Source organism: Mastigoproctus giganteus, unplaced genomic scaffold (genome assembly GCF_048544385.1).
Source record: "Mastigoproctus giganteus isolate SK-2022 unplaced genomic scaffold, ASM4854438v1 scaffold_15, whole genome shotgun sequence".
NCBI lineage: Eukaryota > Metazoa > Arthropoda > Arachnida > Uropygi > Thelyphonidae > Mastigoproctus > Mastigoproctus giganteus.
This window is the reverse complement of record NW_028328292.1, coordinates 4,257,661-4,277,211: the sequence shown is the minus strand read 5'-3', so window position 1 is coordinate 4,277,211 and position 19,551 is coordinate 4,257,661. Positions and strand designations below refer to the sequence as shown.

General features: G+C 34.1%; 1 protein-coding gene across 2 annotated transcripts in view; it reads right to left on the bottom strand.

Annotated features, from left to right (window-relative positions):
• Wdr37 (WD repeat domain 37) overlaps positions 1 to 19,551 on the bottom strand; it is a 224,605-nt gene that overhangs the window by 50,609 nt on the left and 154,445 nt on the right. For both annotated transcript variants that reach the window (XM_090389395.1, XM_090389396.1), the window contains 2 exons: positions 15,733 to 15,790; positions 1,891 to 2,073 (listed from right to left, as the gene is read on the bottom strand). In XM_090389395.1, coding sequence (XP_090245521.1) covers positions 1,891 to 2,073; positions 15,733 to 15,790 — 241 coding nt within the window. The remainder of the gene's footprint in view (positions 1 to 1,890; positions 2,074 to 15,732; positions 15,791 to 19,551) is intronic.

The following is a 19,551-nucleotide window of genomic DNA, read 5'->3' as shown; positions in this document are numbered from 1 at the left end:
AGTAATGCCGGTATGTTACAGTAACAGGATCTGGCATTTCAATCCTTAATAACTCCTCATGTGTGAATGTAAATACAAAATACTCATTCAGTTTGTTTGTTATCTGAGTAGGATCATCAACAGTCGAACCATCGATATCAAATGGACCAATCTGATTCATCCCCTTACTTTTAGAGTTTATATAAGTAAAGAAATCAAATCCTTGCTGTTTTTCTTAACATCCTTTGCCAAAGATTTCTCGAAGTCTGCCTTCACCTGCCTAACTTCCTTTGTGACTTGATTAGACTCTGCTTATATTTGACATAGGTTTCTGTGTCGCCTGATAATTTATATGCATCCCATGCATTTTTTTTCTCTGCCACGAGTCTCATTAGTTCATTTGACCACCATTTAGGCCTAAACATTGAACAATATTTCTTAACAGGTATGAAACGTTTAGTAGCTCCCACGATTAATTCCTTGAATGCTTCCGACTTATAATTTGCTGTTGGTAACATTATCGGTTGATCCCACTGTACAGAATTTAAAAACTGTCTGAGACCACTGTAGTCACCTTTAAGGAAGCAAAAACCCTTTCCTTTACCTCTGATGGTAATTATATCTTTAAGTAAATCCCACATCAGTACACTGTGATCACTGCCACCTAGTGGTTCCTTTATCTGCAAATTCTTAATACACGAATGATCACTACTGATAACCAGATCAAGAGTATTACCCTCTCTGGTTGCTTTTTGGGGGAGATGTTTAGAATAGATTGCAGGAAGTTATTTTTTGCCAGCGAGTTATAAATTACTGGAATAAGTTACCTACATGGGTGGTAGAGGCTGTCAGTTTGGGGAAATTCAAAGGTCAGCTGGATAATTACCTATGGGAGAAGGAAAACACATAGGTTGTCTATTTCCTTTTCTCTTATTAATTATTATTTTTTAAATTTGCTTATTATTATTATTTATTTTATTATTTTTTTTTATTGGCTGGTGCAGCATAAGCCATAGGCTTCCTTGCGCCATGTGGTCATTGCTAATACTATGACAGCTAATGGATGGGTTTTGTCAATGATATACAGGAATTTTGCTAGCAAGGATAAGGAGGTGATTATCCCATTGTATAAGGTCAGGCCACAGCTTGAGTACTTCATACAGCTATGGAGGCCTCATTTTAAGAAGGATGTAGAGCTATTGGAACAGATACAGTGAAGGGCAATGAGATTAGTGAGGGGAACAAAGGGGTGCTCTTACCAAGAAAGGCTTCAGTCCTGCAAATTGTTGCATCTGGAAACCAGGCAACTGCGAAGTGATCTGATTGATGTGTTTAAGGCTTTGAATGGATTGAGCAAACTCGATGCTGATGGAATTCTTCCTCTTGGCCAAACTATGTACACAAAGGGGACACAAATTCAAATTGAGGAAGGACAGTTGCAGAATAGATGTATGGAAGTTTGCTTTTAGCCAGCAGGTAGTTGATTGCTAGAACAAATTTTCATCTGCTATTGTGGAAGCGGATAGCTTAAAAAAAATTCAAAGAACTACACAAATTATTGGAATGGAATAGATAAGTGTAATGGGAAGTTTTTTTTTGTTTTTTTTTGGCTGGTGCCAAGTTTGCTTTTTTTTTCACCATTTGCCACTACTACACTAATATTAATTTCTCCTTCCACTTTTTTCTCAGTTATCACAAAATCATTTAGCTTCCTATTAGAATCTGATATACTTCTGGCATTCTCATCTCTAAAAAATTCCTCATTTGTGAATGTAGATGCAAAATATCTATTCAGTATGTCAGCAACCCAAATAGGAACACAGGTAACTTTTATATTTCATAATTGTTTTAAAAAGAATCTATAATTTAGTGAACAAGTTAACTCATATTTATTCTAATAAAAATACTTGCCTACTAGTTGGGTAATAAGTTCCCCTGTTTGAATATCATAAACATTGGCAGTTCTATCCCAAGAAGCAGTTATTACCTGCTCTCCTCCAGCCAACCAATCTGCAGCAATAACTACACCAGAATGACCTTGCAATTCAATTACAGCTGTCTTTAGTAAAGATGCATTTAACATTTGGTCATAATCTAGTATGTACAATAAATGTAAAGAGAACAAATTAGAAGGTGTAAAAAATGAAAGTATTATAAGTAGTTATAATTCAGTGCTAACAAACCTCAACAAATTTAAAAATATATATATAATTTAAATTTTCTTATTTTTTTTTATAAAAGACAGCAAAAAAGTTAACTCTTGGCATTACTACCAAGCAGGTTTTTTTGAAAAGGTTTCAGCAAAATGGTAGTTCTGTTAGTGTTGTGCGAGTTTAATGTATGATTTGGGGGGGGGGTTATAAATATCAACAATTTTCAGTTTAGTAATGAAGTTTGAAGAAGATGGGCAAGACCACATATGACAAATGTAGTTCTTACATATTAATTTTTTAGCTGCTCAGGTAAGTTTACTTTCATCATCAGTTATATAAATTTGCAATTTACAGTTCTTCCAACATGCAGAAATGTGCAAATTTCAATACCATTTTTTATGCCATTTTACTTTCAGTTAAAATGTGTTCTATTTGAATGCCATTCTATTCTTAGGGCCCTCCACTTTTTTTTTTTTTTTTTTTTTTTAAATTCTTATATCAAGATATAATTTTCTTGAAAATTATAATTATACCATGATTTCCTGATACAAGAGCAATTTCAAAAAAAAATTTAAAAAAAAAATCATTTGGGTCTGCCAAGCCATCTAGATTCATAATACATTTTGAGCAACATTACTCTGTGTAATGTTGCTCAAACAGTATAAGTGAATTGTAATATAAATGTGTATTATATCTGTGTTTCAGAAAAGTGAGATGCAAATGCTATGCTGTCTCATGATGATCAGCATAATTATCACAATGTATCCTTTACTTTTTTTTACTGTACAGTGAAAATTAAACCTTTTTATTTGTTTCTGTCTTATTGGCTGGAGATAACTGAAGATATTAATTATAATGAATGGTTTTCATAGCCAATAAAGTATGTTTAGTAGAAATGGATCTCTGGATATCAAACAATAATCTTTCCAATATACAGAGCAGTTATAATTAATATGTGTTACTTTAGCTAACTGTAGATGAAAAACTGTTAATGGAGAAAGATTACATCTGGAATGGATACAGTTCACTGCATGCAGAAATAGAAAGTGAAAAAAAAAAAAATTTCCAAACTTTAATACCAAGAGCAATTGGCACTATGTGCACCAGATTGCAAATCTAATCTCCTCAAGTGAACATCATTGATATTTTTGATAGAATTTAAAAACTCAGATGGTGAATGTAGTCAAGAGATCTTGAAATGGTAATCAAACAGAAGAATCATTTAAGAGGAGGAGGACCACTTTCCCAAAATGGTCTGCACAAAAGGATGAGAAAATATGAAGAAATGGGCAACTTATATGTAGCTTGCTTTAGAGGATGTTCCCCATAATGGTAGCTGTTGACATTACTATTGCAAATTGCAGCATGAAGTCAATATTTGCCCATTAATACTAGGAAGTATCTCAACAGCTTAATATTCCACAATGAACTACATGTAAACTTCTTTGACATCCATATATCCATGTGGTGCAACAGCTAACATGAACTGATCCACATCAAGGAAACAACTTTGCTTTAAGGTTTCTTGCAAGGATATAACAAGCAGCCAAGAAACATCTGGACAGATGAAGCTAATTTCCAGTAAGAAGAGTGAATACCCATAATCATCAGATATGGAGATCAACAATGTGCTTCCCCACTGTCCATGTGCTACCATTTTGGTGTGGGTTTACATCAAATTTTGTAACTGGACCATTTTTCTTTAAGGAGGTTTGAGCTCATTGTCCAGAAATGTGCACAGGGATAGCCAAACATTACTGCAATCTCCATCATCACGTGATTCATGCAGGATGGGGCTACTCCTCCACACATTAGTGTGTGGAGGAGTCCCATCCTACTAACAAAATTCGGATGCTTCTTAACATATTTTCAATGATAATCACTTTAGGAACATTCAGCCGCTTAATCTCTTGACCGTAATCCTCATAACTTTTGGTTACTGTGATATCTCTCAAGAACAGGGTGTGTCGATGATATGTTCAATCTGTGGCTGACAAAGTAAAGCAGCATCACAAGGCATTTTGTTAACATTCCCCATTATATGCTTTAGGCAACAATTTACCATGCTATAAGCACTTCCAGCATAGTCGGCATAAATGCCCACCATAAAGAACGTCTCAATCTTCATATCTAACAGTTCATCCAAATAACACTCCATCAGTTATTTAATCTTTCTATCATTAACTCTTTTCCACCTATAGTCAGCTGAAGTGATGCACTTTAATTATAGCCATTCATATATTCAACCACCGGATAGTGGTTGAATATATGAATGGTTACAAATGACAATTTCTTGCTAGCAAGGATAAAGAGGTGATTATCCCATAGTATAAAGTCAGGCCACAGCTTGAGTACTTCATACAGCTATGGAGGCCTCATTTTAAGAAGGATGTAGAGCTGTTGGACGCTAGCATTTTTTTTTATATAATAAAAAATTCTTTTAGCATTTTTGTTGAATTGAAAAAAACTGTTTTATTAATTTTAACCTGACAGATTGTGTGCAGAGTCTCAAAGACCCTACAGAAATTTTAGCAATATCACTCACTTCATTTATTCTGTCTCAGCTGAAACTCCCAATACCTAAAAAAAAAAAAGTTCTTTGACTTCTCTATTGAAAATTCTAGAAATACCCATCATCGTGCAAAGAGGAAAAATGCAGAATCAAATATGAAATGCTACAAAGCCTTTTTAGGTTATTCCTAACGTAAATATGTAGCAGTTGCCTTCACTAAGGCTCTCTTCTGAATAAGGGCTACCTCATTTGGTGAATTATTAATGTGGTAGCCATTAGCGATTCGCTCAACTAAAGCAATTGCATGCTCCAACTTCGTTACATTGGGAATAGAAAAGAATTAGACTATAAATGTCTTTTTGGGTGCAAAGAAAACAGCATGCACTCCTCACAATGAATTGTTTTAAAAGAAAATTATTGTATATTCTTTCTTCAGTGCGTGTCTACTAACAAAATTTCAAGGAAATTGTGTTGGCAGCTGCATTATAAATTGCAAAAACTGGTGTCAAATAGAGAATATATTGCACACTGGAAAAAAAAAAAAAAAAAAAATTTACATAAAATAAAAAAATAAAAAATTTGAAAAAGATACTGCTACAGCATTTTTCCTGGATGTGTATTTGATCAAATTCTGAAAAGTAGTATCAAGTTGAAACCTTTACATCCAACTTACCTTGCATGCAACTGAGTGCTGCTCATAACTGATTGTTTTCATTTTTGAAAATTTTATTGTTACAAAATCTTTCTTTGATATATATTTGACTTAATAACAAAATATCAAGGAAAAATTATCTATTTGAAAGCTATGTTATAAACTTCCAAAAATGCATCAAATCAAAAATGAACCAGAATAAATAACTACTGTATTTATTAATAAGGTATTTTAATTTTGCCAAGTAGATAGTATTAATAACTAGGTAAAAAAAAATTTAAGAAATTTTCATGTCAATGCATTTATGAAACTGGGTTTTTAAAACTGGGATCCTTGAGATTGTAAAGTAGCTGTATCTATATGTTTGGAGGAGTAGAAACAGCAGGGGGAACAGCCTGACTGGGAGAAGATTCGGGAAAATATGAGAGGAGTATCTGGGTGGTCCTTTCCGTTTTTATTTATGTTGGAAAGATTGAAGAGAATTTTGAAGTTTTCAGGGTTGAAACTGAGGGCTTCAGAAACACTGTGGAATGTCACATCACTGGATGCAAGATTGCCGAGCTTGGTGTGGTTGTGTGGTTTTTTTGTGCATGCTTTCAGTTTCTTCTAGGATTGGTCGACATATGTTTGCACTTATTACCTTGGAACTTGACCTGGACCTTTTATTTCTTGACTAGCTTGATGAACTTCTCACCACCCAGGATGGTAGAGAAGGGTTACATGCCATAAAATGGCATGCCTCCCTTTCCACCATAAAAACCTTAGCCAGAAGGGAGAACAGGAGGTTCCCTCCATCCAGTATGACCCTGAAATGGCAGGCTTCTAGTTAGACTCTGACCAAGGACAAACCCTGGGCAATTAAGACATTTTTTTGGGAAACAACTCTTGTCTCCCTCTATTACTTATCACTCATCGTTTGTTCCTTCTTAGTATCAGTGTATTTCCTCAGTTTTTCAAGTGATGAAATCTGTTTGGTTTTTTTTTTTTTTAGGAGCATTAGCAACTAAGGCCATATTGCTCCGGGGATATGCGGTGGTCATTCCCTGACCTTTTCTGATCAAGAAGCAAGTGCTTCGCACTGCTGTTCCTGCCCACCTGGCTATGGAGACGCCGATGAAATCTGTTAATTAATCAGTCTGTATATATCATGTAACCTACAAATTATAATAAAGTAGCTGTAAGTAGTCTAATCTCAAACTGCTGATGAAACTCCCAAGACAGGGATATGCAACATATGGTCTATTAATACAATTTTTTTTAAAAATTTTGATTGTGCCTTTACGTATCTCTTACCAGGATACTATCACATAGAAGGCAGCAATATTGGATCCAGTCTATGTCACGAGGTGGGCTGACAACTGTACTAAGCTTCTGCCATTCTAGGGTCTTGGAAGGCAAGTCCTGATGGCGAGTGAAAAGGAAAGGAGGATAGGATTAGATGAGGGCAGAAGGGGGAAGGTAGTGGAAGACTTATCCCATAGGAAATGCTATTAAGAGAGTAGAGGGAGAATAGTAAGAGGGGATATAAAGTTTGGCATAGAGCAGGAGTAGAAAGGAGATGGTTACTTTGAGGTACGGATAGTGTGGGTAAGTCTATGCAGAGGGGGATGGAGTAGTATAGAGGCAGCCTTTGAAGGAATGAAATAAATCATACACCTTGAAGGTGTCAGCTAGGGTAGGTGCAGTCCCACTCACTGGGAGGGGGGGTCAGCAAAGGTTAGAAGTTAATGTGTTGTACATGGTAGTCCAAGCAGCTCAGTTCCAGATTACATCTAAGATAATAGAAAGATGTTCTTAGAATGGATATAATTTTTTAAAAAGGTGAAGAATGCAGTGTACATGCATGATATACTGTATTTGGGGGGGGGGGGGGTGAAGCACATAGAAGTCACCATCAGGCCCTAGTGCCAGAGGAATGAGAGTCACCAAGGCAAGTGGGATTGGGCAAAGGAACCAAAGAACAAAGAGAGAGATGGCAATTCCACATACACCATTCTAGGCTTGGAAGAGGAAGCCAAAAGGAAGAAAAGTCACTTCCCCTGAATCAATCTGCAGGGCCAAAAGGTAGAGGGAAGTTTTGGAAGAGCATCGCTGCAATGCTAGGAGACACCCAGAAAGATTATGAAAACAAAAAGGACATGCCTCCAATTGGACTTTGCCAGCACATGTGCAGAAAAGTGCATGGAGAACATCATGCACTTTTGTTTCAGGAAATTTATCTTCCTGATTCTGAGAGAGGGGAGATAAACCTAAGTTGGGATGGTCCACAGGTAAATCAAAATGGAGAATAGTGATAAATTAAGAACTTGAACCTGCAAAGTGTAATCTGCCTTTAATTTCTTAAAGGAATACAGATTATTCTCAAATGTATTTGGTACTTTCTGTATTTGAATGACGCTGAAGGCAGCAAAACAGGTAAATATTAGAAATTAAATTAGGCAGCATTCTGTTCTTTGAGAGCATCTTAATTGTGTAGGTGGATCAAGGATTATATTAGAAGGAAAAGTCAGGAGGTCTCTATTGTAGTTATTGCCATTTTTGAATATATTATTATTATTTTGTTTTTGATTTGTTTTAAAACACTGCTTTCGAAGATTTGAATGTGGTTGTTATCTATAAATAAATAGTGATATCCTCAAAAGCAGGATTTTAGAACAAATTAAAAAAAAATAATAATGATAAGACTCAGGAATGGAAATAATTGCAGTAAAGGATTTCTCACTATCTCTTCTAACATAATTCATGAAGCCCTTACACAGCTAGGACATTCTCAAAGAACAGTGTTGAGAATGTGGGTTAGCCTCTAATCACTTACGAGGTGCGTTCAATAAATGATCTACCTAAGATACTTTTAGAACCGCTGTTATATATTGGTGATACATTGTCACTTCTCCAATCCAAAGGAATCTCCTGAGAGTCCAAAAATGGCCTTGTAATTAACCTCAATAGTTCAATACACTCCCTCAAAACTACAGGGTATATGTCATCAACTCTGGGAGCCTTACTTGCCTTTATGCTCAAACGTTTTTCTAATAATCAATCATCTACAATTACGACATCACTAATTTCATATAGCTCAGTCTCACTTTCACAGCTTCTTCTCAGCATAAAGGTCTTTCATTAGTAAAGACAGATGCCAAGTACCTGCTCAATTCATCCACGTCAGCTGGGTTGTCTAAGACATTTTCACACCCAGTGCACAAGGGTCTAAACTGATTTGTTTTTTTCTTCCTTGTATTCACATACATGAAAAATTCCTTCTCCCTATTCTTTGCCCTCTTAGCCAATGCTTTCTCATACACAGCCTTGGCCTTCCTGACTTTATTTGTGGTGCTATTACAGATCAACTTGTACCTGTTGTTGGCTCCTGTACTTTTTACTGCTTTGTAACTGTCCCATGCTATATTTTTCTGCTCTATTTCACCAGTCATCCATTTCAGCATCCCCCCACCCCTGCAATATTTTCTTAAAGGTATGTATGCATTCATGGCTTCTATGATTTTTTCTTTAAAAGTATTCCATAATTCAAATGTATTTGTCATCCCTTGGTAAGCCACCTAGTTCACAGATGCCATATAGTGGCTTAAACTGTCAAAGTCCCCTCTTCTGAAGTTAAAATTCGTGAATTTACCAGTAATACAGGAAGCAATTAATGTTTAGTAAAAGGATTCTATTGATAGCTTTATATATATAAGGAGGTATTATTTATTTTATTTTTTTTTTTTTGAGATACTGATTGTAGACAATACACAAAATTATTTACATTCATGAATTTTAGCTCTCGGGAAATAAGTTATAACCAAAACTCCCATACAAATTAATAAAAGTGTACCCATCCTCTGTTAATCAGACTATGCAAATGTAATAATAAAATAGAATACGGATATGTAATGATAAAATTAGCTATTTTATCATTTTAATAGACTTGTCTTGTTGACATCTGATTCAAATTGGTTATACTTTTCCATATTCTCATGTTAATGGTCGATGAGTGCTCTTTCATTGGTTTGGATGGGAGCATGGGTTGTAACTTGTTTCCTGAGCACTACAATTCAATTCACATTATTATATTTAGAAATAATTCATATTCTTATATTTAGGAAGCTGTTAATTAAGTAAGTGTTTTTATCTGTCACAGTTAAGCATTGTTTTATTATGATTATTGTCTACCTGCATATATAACCATACCCTTCACTGAATAAATAAGAAAAAAAAAAAAAAAAAAAAAATACTATATCATTATTTACAGAGAGCATTGGTGGGAAAAGGTACCCGACAGGAACTGATTTTATTTCCCCCTGTTAAAATAATATTAAAAAAAAAAAAAAAAAAAGTGGTCTTTTAGATGTCAAATGATGATCTAAGGGTTTTATGTGGAGAACCTAATGTGAAGCTTGATTAAAAAAAATATATGATTCTTGCAATTTACATGCAAACAGGGATTTTTTTTATATTATTTGGAAATTTGTTTCCCATTAGTTTAATTATTACTGATTTACTCTTTCAGTTGTAATAAAATTCACTCAAAATTCAATTTTATTACTTGCAAGGCTTAACGTAGTCATTTGTTAAAAAAAAAAAGTTCCATTAATTTGAATAGTTTCAATAACTTATTTTGACATTAAAAGCATCAGCGGAAGAACCAGTGTGGAGTTATGATGGATGATTAGTCACAGGAATGACTAGGTTCATGATTATACAGTCATACCTCTGATAATGAAGCTCGAATATAACGAAGTCCACAATTTCAAGCCCCATTTAACATAAAAAAATATTCCAATTTAAGGCCAACGCCTGACAATCATCCGATTGGTGACTGACGGCGACTCGTTATGTACTCTCAAGCCGTGGATGTGTCTGTTATAACAGTTTTGTGCATCATTCACCTAATTAGTATTTGTTTACACTTCATAGGGTGTTTCAGTGTAGTGAACTGCAGCGATCCGTATCTGTCAGTTTTCTTGGTATGCCAGATCATGATTTTTAACTGTCCTCCATTTCGTTTACACAATTGACGTTGTTTCAGTGTGGCGCATTGCAATAATTGACATAGGTTCTTTGATAGCATTACATAACGTAGATTTTGTAAATTTTAACAGAAATATTTTTGTTTTAGTTAAAATGTCAGAATCAAAGAAAAGAAAAGAAAAGCAATTTCTTTGGAAACTAAACTAAATATCGTACGAAGTGTTGAAAGTGGCAAAAGAAAATCCGATGTGGCACATTCTTCAGGATTAGTGCAATCAACTTTAACAACCATACTAAGTCAATCAGAAAAAATAAAACAGTCTGCTCAGAATTGTACAGATGTTACAGCGGCAAAATTAATTCTAAATTTTAGAAAAAAATGGAGAAAATGTTAAGTTTGTGGATAGATGATATGTCACATTGTCATATGCCTTTAAGTCAAATGGTAATTCAAGAAAAAGCATTATTTTTGTTTAATCACCTGAAATCTAAACAAACTGAAGAAATTACGGAAACTTTTGGGGCTTCTCGTGGTTGGTTCCAGAAATTTAAAAAAACAGGCCAGGATTCATAGTGTAAAATTAACAGGAGACACTGCAAGTGCAGATGTTGAAGCTCCAAATAAGTTTCCAGAAAAACTAAAGGAAATAACTGAACGTGAAAATTTTCCACCAAATTTGGTGTTCAATGTTGACGAAAGCAGTTTGTTCTGGAAATGGCTACCAACAAAAAACTTCATTCCTATTGAAGAAAAATCAGTGCTGGGTTCAAAGCAGCCAAAGACCGTTTAACGTTACTCTTTGGATCAAATGCCTCTGGCGATTATAAATTAAAATTGTTATTAGTTTACCATTCAGAAAATCCGAGGGCGTTAAAAGGTAACATAAAAATGAATTTACCTGTAATATGGAAAACAAATAGCGTGGAGTTACCAAGGAGTTATTTACTGATTGGTTTGTTAACCACTTTTGTCCTGAAGTAAAATGGTATTGTCAAAAAAAACAACTTTGAAGAAAAAGCTCTTTTGTTGTTAGACAATGTTCGGGGACATCCTACTGATCTTAACACGTTGGACACATGCATTACTGTCAAAGTTGTGTTTCTTCCAGCAAACACAACTTTCTTGATTCAACCATTGGATCAGGGAGTAATAGCATCATTTAAAGCTTATTATCTGCGTCGAACATTAAGCAATTTAACCGAACTAGATGATAAAGAGGAAATGACAGTTAAAACTTTTTGGAAAAACTACACCATTAAAAATGCAACTGAAAACATTGGTAGTTCTTGGAAAGAAGGCACTAAGAAATGCTTAAATGGAGTTTGGCACAAAATATGGCCAGAAGTTGTACTAGAAGAAGAAAATAACATCCAAGAAATTAGAAATTAAGTTATCCAGTTGGCTAAATGAATAGGTTTCGAAAATGTTGATGAAGAGGATGTTAGAAATTTATCGAATGCAGAAGATGATAGTTTTTCAGTGGAAGATTTAGAAAACCTTGTTAGCAACGAAGACAAAGATAATGAAGACAAAGTTAAAGAAGTTCCTACCGAAAAAGTGTTAACAACCAAAGATTTAAAAAGGTGCTTAAATGACATTGAAAACGTTTTAAATTTTTTTAATGAAAATGATCCTGATTTAGGAAGAAGTGTTATTGTTAAGCGATCAGTGTTAAATGCAATAACTCTGTATAGGCAATTGTTAAATGAAAGAGAAAAAAAGCATAAACAATCAACTTTAGACTCATATTTTAAAATGTGATTTCACTTTGTATGTAGGTGGTAGATGACTTTCATCAACCGGTGAAATACCACTACTTTGCTTATTGGAGGCTTGAAGTGGTGAAACCCATGTTTAGTCTCTAGAGCAAAGTTTCCGGCATCCCCCTCCCCACATACTTTTCCTTTAACCCATGCATGGTATTAAGTACTATAGGTTTTAATACCTTTCGTGTTTGGGGTTTTCATAAAAAAAAAAAAAAAAAAAAAAAAGAAAAAAGTTGACTGTTTATTTAATAAAACTTATCTTTGTTCGAAAAAAACCTTTTCATTTTCTTTATGTAGGAACGTATCCCTATTCTGGCCATAGTATTTTTACCTCTGAAACGAAGTAATTTCGTGGAACGCATCGTATTCGTTAATCGAGGTATGCCTGTATACGAATAAAAAACAATGCACTGATTAAGAGTAGCAAATTATTAGTTTACTGGGCATTCCATAAAATTGTTACAATAGTTCCAGTTAAGTGGCCTGTCTCCATTTTTAAATATCTAATTCATTCTGGAATTCAATTTCAAGTCTAAAAACACATACAAATACCCTAACTTGTAGAATATCAACCACTTCCAAACAATCTTAAAAGGATGATAATGGAGCTCTCAAATTTAGCTTTCTCAAACTTGTAATACAAGAAAATTAATAGCCCAAGCTTTACATAATTTTTAAACAAACTTGGCAAAGAATCCAGCACATTTCAGTCTGCATTTTACAGTAAAATCTCGTTAATACAAACTCTGTTTATAAAGTACTCATTTATATGAAGCACAGACCAATCCCCTGTTAAAGGTTAGGTTTTTCTTTGTATATTTGTTTATTACAAAATTTGGTTAATATGTATTACAAAAAGTTTGTTTTCACCCCCAAAGAAATAAATATTGCTATTTTATGTTTAATACAAACCTTGGTACAGTTGCCCAATTACTGCCCTATTATTGCTTCTGGCCACCCAGTTCCCTGCTTCCCAAAGGATGGCAATGACTTGTTAGAATTTACTTTTTTGTAAAAAAAACCAGTTTATAGTAGCTACAACTTAAGTGCATTATGAAAGATGAGATGTTAAATTAACAAAAGAATAAAAACAGTTTTTCTAAGTTGTTTACTCCCTCGCTCTGCATGGGAAAAGGTAAGTTGCAATTGCTACGCCAGTTCATTGTTACACCAGTTCAAAGAGTCTTTCGCTACAGTATAATCTATTTTTGTGCCATTTTATCTGAGCTACTGTCTTTGCTTAAAAATTGTCTTTAAATTAATTTAAAGTTTGTTTATATTAAACCTCATCTAGCAGTGTTATGGCAACAAAATGTAAATGGAAGGAATTAAGCCTGGAAATGAAACTGAAAATTATACAAGAGGCTGATAGGATGGAACGAAGCAAAACAGACATTGCAAAGGAATACAACAACCCTTTACCTACTTTATCTACAATACTGAAAAACCAAAAAAAAAAAAAAAAAATTTGAAGTACACGATACTATAGCAGCAATAAAAAACAGGAAATGAATTTATGGTTCAAAACACGAGGAACTTGAAACAAAACTTTGAGTGGTACCAACAAATGCATGCATCTAATTTGCCAACAAAGTCTGATTTTGCAAGGAAAGGCAAATGCAGCAGTGTCTGGCTCCAAATGTTTAAAAACAGGAATAACTTGGTTTTGCGAAATGTTTACGGCGAGCCTAGATTTGTCAACCAAGAAAGGGCTACAGACTGGTTGTGTTCTCTACCATACATTCTTGAAAAATATGAGGCAAAGGATATTTTTAATCTTGACGACACAGGTTTATTTTATATTTTGCTGCCAAAGAAAACATTTGTTGTTTGAGGAGAGTCTTGTCACGGTGGAAAATTAAGTAAAAAGAGACTCTCTGTTCTGTTATGCTGCAATTCAGATGGCAGTACAAAACTATGCCCATTTGTGACTGGTAAGTTTTCCAAGCCAAGATGTTTTAAGAAGTTAACCAACTTTCCTATGGTAATGAGGCCAATAGAAGCACTTGGCTTACAGTCAAAATTTTTTCCTTGGTTATCAAAAGTGAACAGAAGAATGGCTTCAGAAAAATATAACATTTTGATGATTCTGGATTGTTGTACAGCAAGTTCTGCTAAGACACTTAAGTGGATAAATATGCAGCTGTTGTTTTTACCTCCCATTACCATTAGTTTTATGCAGCCACTAGATCAAGGCATTATTTATAACCTCCTGAGAGCATATAGAGCCTGCCTGATAATGTACTTGATCTGCAATGTAGGAGGAGGAAACAATTTGCAGCCAAATTGGAATGTCTTGGATGTTATTTGTAATCTTTTTATTACTTGGGACAGTACTGCATTAAGTATAATAATCAACTGCTTCAGAAAGAGTGGCTTCGAAGAGAATATCATCGAAAAACCTAGTACAGCAGATAAATGTGATAGCAACATTGAGGAATGGGGGAATTTGAAGGAGCATATGGATTTTGTTGGTGAATATGAAAAGTTTGTGAAAGTGGATGAAGTTTCTACCACAGCAATGCAACACAAGTAGAGCTGCTGAGGATAAAGCAAAATGATGTTTTTGTTACCAACAAAAGTGAAAGTGAAGAAGCACATACATGTGCAAACTCACTGCCATCTAAAAAAAAAAAAAAAATGCCCAAAATGCATTGAGCATAATAGAGAATGTGTTGGCATGCAGTAACATTGATAAAGAAACAACTGTTGCATTTAATAATGTCTGTGCTGTAGTTAAAAATGCATATAGGACAAAAACTGTGCAAAGAACATTGGACTCTTTCTTAGATTAATTTATCAAAAAGTTAAATGGTTTGTGTCTCCTTTTATAATATTAAGATTAATTCTTTTTACTGTGATACTAAAATATTGTATATATCAAAATATATACTGTACAACATTCTCATTTCATTTCCATTAATTACTTTTCTTAGTTTATCTTACAAATACAATAAAATCTTTAAAAAGTGTGTTATTCCTATTACTGTATTGTTAGAGAGGGCTTTTGTTTTTAATATTTTATTCATTTAAATTAATTTATATTTTTTATTAATTTTTGATATTATTACTTATTGTTAGATATATAGTATGTGGGGAAAAAAAAAAAAAAAAAGTAAAATTGATTCTTTTGGGGGACCTCATTACTACAAAAAAGTGAAAATTTTGGTCCCTCGAACTTTGTATTAATGAGATTCAACTGTATATACATAATTTTCTGTTAGATGTAGTTAGCTTGTATCTGCTTAAAAGAAGACACAGCAGAATGGTCAATGTAAGAGTACAGTAATGCATATGTTTGAGCACACATGACTGCTAAATATGGTAATGTACTTGTATTCTCTACCTTGTAAACTCTGCTAACCCTATAAGACAGTTTAGAGTATAAACAGATTTTTTTTTAAACTTTTACCAATTACAAAAGACAGTTATTTTTCTATTCTAAGTGTCCTGTCTGATAACAATTAAATAAAATATATATATATATATATATATATATATTGCAGTGATATCTAAACAAACAAACTATGGAAGTAACATGGTTTGAAGATGATTATCTCTCATTTTTAATGTATTTTACACGTTAATACACTGGTTTTGAAATTTAATCTTGAAGTTCTTAATTTAATTAATTCACCACATTAGCAGGAATTGGGAGATCTCATAGACAAATACAAAAATAGATAAATTACATACATTACCATCAGGGTATTCCTCTTTCTCAGGTATATCAACATCTTCCTCAGAGGAATGGCACTTCTTTTAAGAAAAAAGAAAAAGAATAATATTATGCATATTTCAATAATCCCATATTTATCGAATTAAAATCATCATCATTCCACTCAATTTGTTTAAATATACTGCAAACAATATCCAATACATTATGCATTGTATACAGTATGCACATATATTAAACCCAGTTGATGATAAACAAGTCTTCATATCCCAACTTTAAGAAGTCTGAATCTAGAAAACTTTTAATGCAGACAGCTTTCAGCCAAAATGAACTATAACAGCGTTCTATGAAATTTCTTTTAAATAACAATAATAAGCAATTAATATATTCCATGATGCAATGATAAAATTATACATCATTATGAAATGCATAAACAATATTTTAAAATAAATAATTTGATTTTTCACATATGCTAAGAAATAAATTAATTTTATTTTTGTCAGTTATAACCATATTTTAATACAAGACCTTGTTTTAAGCACCAGAAGGGGGGAAAAAAAAAAAGTGTAAATAATAACATTAACATTTGTAAAAAGGCCAAAATAACCGATTAATGCTACTAACAAAACCAAATATTGAATGCACATACAAAGCACAAGATTATTTCTTTACCTACTGTCCTAATGTGAAATTTACACTTGAAACTTACAGTAGTCTTTAAAATATAACTTTCTGCATTTCATTTTAAGTCAAAAATATTTAATATTTTATTTAACATAGATGATCTGAATTGCATTCTGCTCTTTCTCTCAAAATTAGAAACACTTTTTCTGAATTAGTGCAAGAAGCAGTGAGAATCAATAAAACAATAATAAATTTTATTTTTGGTGAAAGACATATACAAATAATATGAATCCATATTTATTTTAGATTTTTTTTTTTTTTTTTTAATTCATTGTATCTTGAGTGGGGAACTGAGCAAAAGCAGGCTGAATTAATTGAAAACAATCTATTTTCAGAAAGAAATTCAGATCCTTTTTTTTTTTTTTTTTTTTTTAGTTGTTGGCGCATCAGCTTCTATGGCCATATTGCACATCCCAAAGTTTTTGCATTTTACTGTGATCCAAGCCCAAGGCGAGAATCGAACTCGCGACCTTTGGGTTACCAGGCAGGCAATTTACCTACCTGGCTAGCCCGGTCGGCCAGATCCTCTTTAGGGATTCACTAAAGTCAATAACATTGTGAAACAAAAAACTTGTTTTTATTTATTTATTTATAAATATATATTATATATATATATATAATAATAAATAAATAAATAAAAACAAGTTTTTTGTTTCACAATGTATATATATATATATATATATATTTTTTTTTTTTTCAGTTTGCTATAGCTACCAAGTGAAGGCAACTATCTCCAAACTTGTTCTGATATGTCAGTGTTTGTTGATGCACAAAGTTTCAATGCATATGAAGCCTATTTTGGAATGACAGCAGATGATCAAGACAAGTCATTGCAAGTCATTTCTGTTACGGTAGTTGAAGGTCAACATTACAGGGATGCAATATAGTTGGGGAATGATGTTACGTAGTGAATTATTCTTTTAGTTGGGGAATGATGTTACGTAGTGAATTATTCTTTTAGTAACGATCACTCTTATACCACTTGAATAGTGCGATTTTTTTAGTTTATTATGTATTTGTAACAAAGATTAATGGTCTGTTCTATACAAAAGTTAAAGTGTTAATAAATTTGATATAATATTATTGATTAATATTATTCACATGGTATAAGAGTGGTCATTACTAAAAGTATGATTACAGGGATGGTTTCATGTTAGTCATAAGTATATGCTAGCTTGGGGGTAAACAGATTAAAAGGTTAACAGTGGCCGCAGGCAGAGGCAAAAGTGATTCTTGCACTGCTTCTATTAGAATGAGTAGCAGCATGGAAGGCAAGACAATGGAAATTTCCAGGACTGCTGGGAGTCACAGTGGAACAAATAAACACATGGGCTGTGTTAGGGTAACTAAGAGTAGAAACAGGTGCATGTTAGGAGTATAGTTAATAAATTTGATGAGCTTGAAGTGCTAGTCAAGACATCAAAGGCAAATATTGTTGGGATATCAGAGACGTGGTGTCACACAGATATAAGCAGTGCAGAATTGGAATTAGGGGAGTGCAATGTGTACAGAAAGGATAGACAGGACAGGAAGGGAGGGAGGAGGGGGTTATGTTGTTAGTTAAGAAACACAAAATCTAAGGAAGCGCATCCAATTGATGTTGGTGGACAATGCAATGTTGAGTCTGTTTGATGTGACAAACACTGGGAAAGGAAAAATGAGAGTAGGTGTGTGTTATAGGCCTAACAAACCTGACGAGTATAGTGAGCAATTATGCAGAGAAACAGAGTGGGCCAGTAAATCAGAATGTCTTATAATGGGGGATTTTAACTTTCCAGGTATTGACTGGAACTTGTGGATTGGTCACTCGTACACTAGCAAGACTTTTGTGGATTTATTGGATGACTGTTTTCTACAGAACATGTTCGAGAGGCAATCAGGAGTAATACTCCTGATCTGATTATTCATGCATTAAGAATTTGCAGATAAAGGAAGCACTGGGTGACAGTGCTTCCTTTATCTGCATCAGTCACAATGTACTGATGTGGGAATTACTTAAAGATGTAACTACCATCAAGGCTAAAGGAAGGGCTATTGTTTTTGCAAAGGTGACTACAGGGGTCTCAGAAAGTTTTTAAATTGTGTACAGTGGAATCAACGGGTGATGTTATCTATGTTGAATTCTAAATGGAAAGCCTTCAGGGACTTAATTTTGGAGGCTACTAGGCTTTTCATTCCAATTAAGAAATAATGTTCAAGGTTTAGGCCTAAATGGATGTCAGATGAACTAATGCATACAGACTTGGGAGTCTGTCTTCGACTGTAAACTGAGCTTCAACCCCCACATTGACAAGCTCATAGCAAAATTCTGTCAAATGCGCTGGACCACAAAACAACAACTGCTCCACGTTAGGGATCTGGATGTGACTCGTCGGTACATATACACCTCAGTATACTCCGTCGTACTGTATGCCTCAGAAATTTGGGGGTCCGCGGCCCCTACCAACATCAAGCGCGTGTACTCAGCCGAATACTGGCTCCTTCGTTGGATCATGCAAAAACATCGTCGTCCACTCCAGCAAAGGACAACTGCGATGGCGACGTCACTTCACTTTGCCCGACTTCCAGATCTTGTATTTGAAAAACACCTTGTTGTCACTGTCAAGATGACAACCGGAATGGTCTCGGAGCCAAGCATCTGTGAACTGTGTGGCTGGAGGATCCCTCTACCCGGACTGAGGTCAGCTCCCACGCTCAGAGCTCACTATAACAGACTAGCACTCAGTGACCGCTTTCTCCCCAGGGAGATGCTCCCCACAATCCTTTCAATTGACAACGACCTCTGTAGGTTTGTGAAGGATCAGAGGTACCGAAAACAGATCCTTAAGAGCCTGACCTTGGCCAGGCAAAGTGCACATTGATAAGGGCAGAATAATAATGCCCAATATATTGTAAATAATGTTCAAAGCACGATGTCTTTATGAATATGTTGTAAATAAAGTCAAGAATATCTTTATGAATATAAATATCAATATAACATAATGTAAATCTGAATATCTTTATTATTTCATTGTAAATATTGTGAAAAGCATAATATCCTGTAAATAATCTGACACTGATTCTATTTTATTGTTGGCTCTGGGGGATGAGCCCAAACTTCGATGTGGGGCCCGTCTTCCCAAGGCTATTACTATCCACCATCCAATGTAAAACCCCTGGC